The sequence below is a fragment of the Carassius carassius genome, chromosome 6, assembly GCF_963082965.1.
Source record: "Carassius carassius chromosome 6, fCarCar2.1, whole genome shotgun sequence".
Lineage (NCBI taxonomy): Eukaryota > Metazoa > Chordata > Actinopteri > Cypriniformes > Cyprinidae > Carassius > Carassius carassius.
The window spans coordinates 3852752-3857809 of NC_081760.1; the positions used below are offsets into that span (position 1 = coordinate 3852752).

General features: G+C 38.8%; 1 protein-coding gene across 1 annotated transcript; it reads right to left on the minus strand.

Annotated features, from left to right (window-relative positions):
• Positions 1–466: 466 nt before the first annotated feature.
• Positions 467–2224, minus strand: LOC132141815 (hairy and enhancer of split-related protein helt-like). The gene is made up of 4 exons (XM_059551480.1): positions 2055–2224; positions 1365–1469; positions 1184–1280; positions 467–1003 (listed from the first exon to the last, which is right to left on the minus strand). Exons 1-4 carry the CDS (start codon positions 2082–2084, stop codon positions 558–560), a joined length of 678 nt encoding a protein of 225 aa, XP_059407463.1. The 5' UTR covers positions 2085–2224; the 3' UTR covers positions 467–557.
• Between the last annotated feature and the right edge of the window lie 2834 nt (positions 2225–5058).

Here is a 5058-nt window from a genome sequence, read left to right on the forward strand (position 1 = left end):
CATTACACTAAGGGTTAATCTTAGAGACAAAACAGTCTAGATAGAAAGACAAATTTAGCAATGGTGTCTACATAAGAATTTAGTTCATGCCACTGAATGAGGAATTCACTGACTCTATGATTTAATTTGATGATTGTGGAACCATTGGATGATTTTAAAGATTTGAATTATGGAATAATATGAAAAGGTTATATTTATTTTTCTTTTTATGTGAAGCAGGAATTTATTGACATTATTTTACTCTCTCTAAATATCCTTATTGTTCATACCCATTATTGTTTTGTCTCTAAATTTGCTCAAATTATTAATTATTTAGATGAATTGTTAAAGAAAGAACCCCCAGGTTTGCAGTGCTGTTAATTTTCTCTGGATATGAGTGGATTCAGAAGCTGATTTTATTGATACCTTCATCCCAATCAGATCTCACTGTGTGGCCTATACCAACTAAAGGACTTCCAACATCGAGTCTTATTCCAACATTATTTATTTCATGATATATCTACATATTAAAATAAAGCATGTACACATTTATAAATTAAGGACATTTGCAGACGTATTTACAGTGCAGCGTGTTGTGCATTGTATAAGCTGAATGCATTGGGGTGTGAGTGCCCGATGAAGTTCATGTAATGATGATCGAGTCCCTGGACCGGTGATAAGTATCCGCTGTGCTGAGACATGGCTGGATACGCGAGTGTCGGGCTCCTCGCCGAGTTGTGCCAGGAAAAGTGTCCGGGAGGGCTCTGCTGAAAGACTGACTCGGGTGGACTTGGACTCTGGTACTCCAGCTGGCACAGAAGGTCCGTAGGATCTGGTGAGATGGTGCCCAACGAGCCAAACACGGGCTCGGTAACGACTTTGGACTGCAGGAACGTGAGGATGCGTGCGTATTTGGTGTCTTTGGTCTCCATTCGCTCCACGGTGGTCAGGTAGTGAACGAGGTTCTTCATGCACTCGTGATAGCCGAAGTGAAAGTAATTTGCAAACTCTGTCCGCAGTTCTCCTGTAAAAACAAAGAACGTGGTTAGAAATCAGCAGGGAATAAAATGCTAGATTTGACTGTTTAAAAGAGTCGTTTTACATTTGTGATGTCTGCGAAGTCGTGTGGAAGTTTGTTAACATTTGTATTCTGGTTTGTTGATGTTAATGAATGTTAACTGATTTCTTGGTATTTCCTACGCACCCTTTTCTCTCCCGCGCGGGAAGTCTGCGGAGTGGAGCGCGCGCAGATACTGTACCGTCATCTCCAGGATTTCTGCTTTCTCGAGTTTCCCAGAGTTCTGTTTTAACACACAACGTCTATCAGTCATCATTTTAAATTAGAAATCAAGGCAGACGCGAGCACTAAGAGCGCTTAAACTCACCTGTTTCGCCATTGCCATAGGAACCGTCTTTCCCAGCTCGTTTAGACATCTGTTGATTCGATCTCTTCTTCTTTTCTCAATGACCTTGTGAGAAACAGGCGTTTTCTGTGGGAAGGGAATGTAATAAGATAATAGGTTAAGGGAAGAAAAGTGCCATTACCAAACACAAAGCTTGGTTACATTGCGTGTTGCATACGTTTTACTACATGTAAAAAGCAATCAATGCAAATGAAGCTATAATAATGAAACACGGGAGTATAGTCTATTCGGTCGATAAAAATACCATATTAAAATACATTTATCATAAGCTATTGGAGCCGCGCTGCGCTCTGCTTCCCCGCGCGCAAAATCGAGCTAGAATGCCACTGAATGAAAGCGCTTTTTCACTGCAACAAAGTGAAGTAATATAATTAATTGATTTAGAATAAAATACTAACTTAAATTTAATGTAAGACCATACAATTAAAACAACTATGTCTATAGGCTACCGTAGCCTAATGCAGCATTCCGAAAACTGAAATTTATTGAAAATAATCGTTTTAGTTCAAAATTTTAATATTATGGCCTTCAGAAAACATTAACATCATGCGAGAAATGTCATTTAGTTAAAAAAACCTAAAACATTCAAGGAGGATATCGTCTGCATGCAGTCTCCGGCATCATGTGTGCGCCACGAAAGTATCCACATACCTTGCGATCCTTCATCTTAGACGCCATCATTTGGTTAAAAACTAGGAAAAAAATGATACAATTGTGAAACTATTGTAGATAGACTAGTAGGCTCTCCACTTTCCAGCCGCTCCAGACTGAGATGAGCTGACTGGCGGCGGCCGCTTATAAAGCGCTCGCGCATTCATGGCCCTAAATTATTCCATAGGATTAATGGCGAGCTTTTTTTGCTTAATGTGTGCACTTAGGATCAGTTAAAGAAATGGTAAAACCTGAAGCCGTGGGCTAGCGGGGGGCAGACCTACTTTGTTAATCCACGTGGCCTGTCTAAAGACACGTGATGGGTTGTAGAATATTATTTGCATAGTAACAGGCCATGCTGGAGATGGCTCGCGAGCGCAACGCAGCGCGCGCAATGAGAACAAAGCCCCTGGAGCAAGGCGTCTCTTTCTGTTCCACGTCGCGTTTCTCACACGATCGCCTGTTTATGGGTCCCAGCAAGCCATCTTAACTTCCATCCCAAACCCGTCTCAGGTTTAAAGCCTGTCTACTGTTATTATAGTAATTAAGTAAGCACATAATAGGCTGTTCCGCCGAGTTCAGGGGAGACCTTTTGGAGACGGAGTCCCCCCGTTTGTTCGCGGCGTTTCTCACACGACTTGGTGACACGTCCATCTTTCATGGGCTACGGCCGGGTTTTTGTTTACATTCTCTAGTTTTGTTAGGGGCCTCGGCAGGTGTGGGGACCCGGCCTGGCACACGAGCGGCCCCTCCGTCCATGTTAGAGACTCCAGCCGTCTTTGGCACACGAGGGTTACCCACCGCTGGATTCCCTTCAGAGGGGCTCAATTTGTATCCTATTATCCTATAAGAAAATGTCTATTGAGCGGAATGAATAGTTTCATTGGCCTAAATTTTAATAATGCAGTGAAAGAAAAGGAGAAATAAAGAAGAATGCAGCTGGTCCTGACGCGCATTATTCTCCGTCACCTGCGCCTGGAGACCTCTATTCATTTGCCTAATTTCGGTCAACTTAACAAACTTTGGAAGAAATTATTCTGGTATTGTTGTAAAGGGTGAAGCTTTCTGATCGAATTAACAGCATGTTTTGATCCGGTAGATGTCATTAGAAAGAAAGAAACAATCGCGTATAGAGGAGTCTGGGTAGCGCGCCAAGTGGCGACGCCAAAGCGCAATTCATGCCACAGGGGACTTTTGTACCCCCGCATTGCTCAAGTTTGTGCCCAACAAAGGGCATTATTTTGTACTTGAATACATTTCATACAACAATTGGCTGTTTTCATCAAACATATTTTCACAGCAAGGTTAACAACAGGTTTATTGTGTTCTCCCAGGCTCCCAGCCTCAGACTTCATGCGCCAACGCCTGGATCTTCTGCTTTTTTTTCACTGGGAACCTTTTAATCCTGAAGGTTGGCTATGCTTTAAAGTGCGAGATCGTGTTGCATCGTGGAGGAAAATATCAAAGATGTGAGGATTTTTTTCTTTCTTTTAAAGAATTCAAGCCCTTTGGATATCCCAAGAAGTGGAGACTTATTTATGTAGCGCGCAAAAGAAAAGCACCAATGAAATAGACTAAAGCATAAAATCCCATTACTTTTATTGTTAAATCTAGCACTTTATGCAAACGCTCTTTGGTGTAAATACAACAAACCTTTTTAACTTTCTTTCGAATTCATAAGTTCTGTAATGTGACTATTTATGATCTGAGTACGCCATCTCCTATCGCAGCGTAATTGAATATCCCAACATTACACCAAACAACTAGATAAAAAAAAGATTACAGTACTTTAACATCTTAAAATGAGCTGTGTTTCATTCTTCTTCTTTTTTTTTGGTGGAAGAAATATTTAAAGAACAAAAAGACTGCACAAAGCTGGAAAACGTGAACCAAAGCATCATTGTGCGACAAGTTTCTATATTTAGCGCTGATAACCATACGTTATAAAAAGACCAAACACAATTGTATTCTCAAGCTCCTGATTTTGAATGTTTTTATACACATTCCCGATACATATTCTAACAAATATAACTTTGCGTAAACCATTCACATAAAAATTTATTTATAAAATTGTCAGTATTATACAATTATAAAATATATTATAACATATAAAATGTATAATATTATTTTTATAATTTAATTTAAAAGATAAAACTACAAAATAACCAAACTCTATTTTTTTTGTTTTTGTTTTATGATTAAGTGCGTTTTTTATTACGTATGTTACCGTTCAAACGTTTCAAAAATACGTTTTTAAAAAAATGATATTTATGACTCATTTAATTTATAGACTACGTTCTCTGAATTACAAGATTATTTTTCACTTTCATACACAATTAAAGCTATAAAACGTTTGAAAATGTAATGCTATTTTTTTTAACTATAATAACACAAAATTGACTAAAATTATTTAATTTTTAATATAATCATTTATAAAATTTATAAATATGTGTATAAAGGTGTTTGTGTCGATAAAAGTCATAAACTCCCCTAACTGTCGTATCAATGTTTAATTGCTGTGCCATATATAACAGTTTAATAAATCTGTCCAAACGCCCTTCTGTATGGGGATCACAGTGCTACATAAACTTGCCTTGCCTTGCCTTGTCTTAAGGAGAGGCTACCTGAAGCTGAACTCTGTCTGTAAGGTTCTGTCCATGTGAAAGAGAATTGAGGAGCGCAGTCATGCATGCCACCCTGATTACAGCGGTACAGTTCGCCTTATATTCTGACAAACATAAGACTTTCTCACAGACACACTAACAAGTCTGGGCTGGACAGGAGGGGATGTTTTCGCTTGTGTGAAGGGTTGCTACGGCAAACCTTTTTTTTAAAGAGTGATTTAAAGTCCTGCCCATTGCCCTCTACTACTGCCTTTACACTTTTTTCCCAGCTATTTTGAAACTTCTGATAGAAAAGATCATTTTTTATAACTTTTTCTAGTGTAATGGTTACTTTAGGGTTTAAAATAAATAAATGGCCTATAAAATAAATAATGTACGCT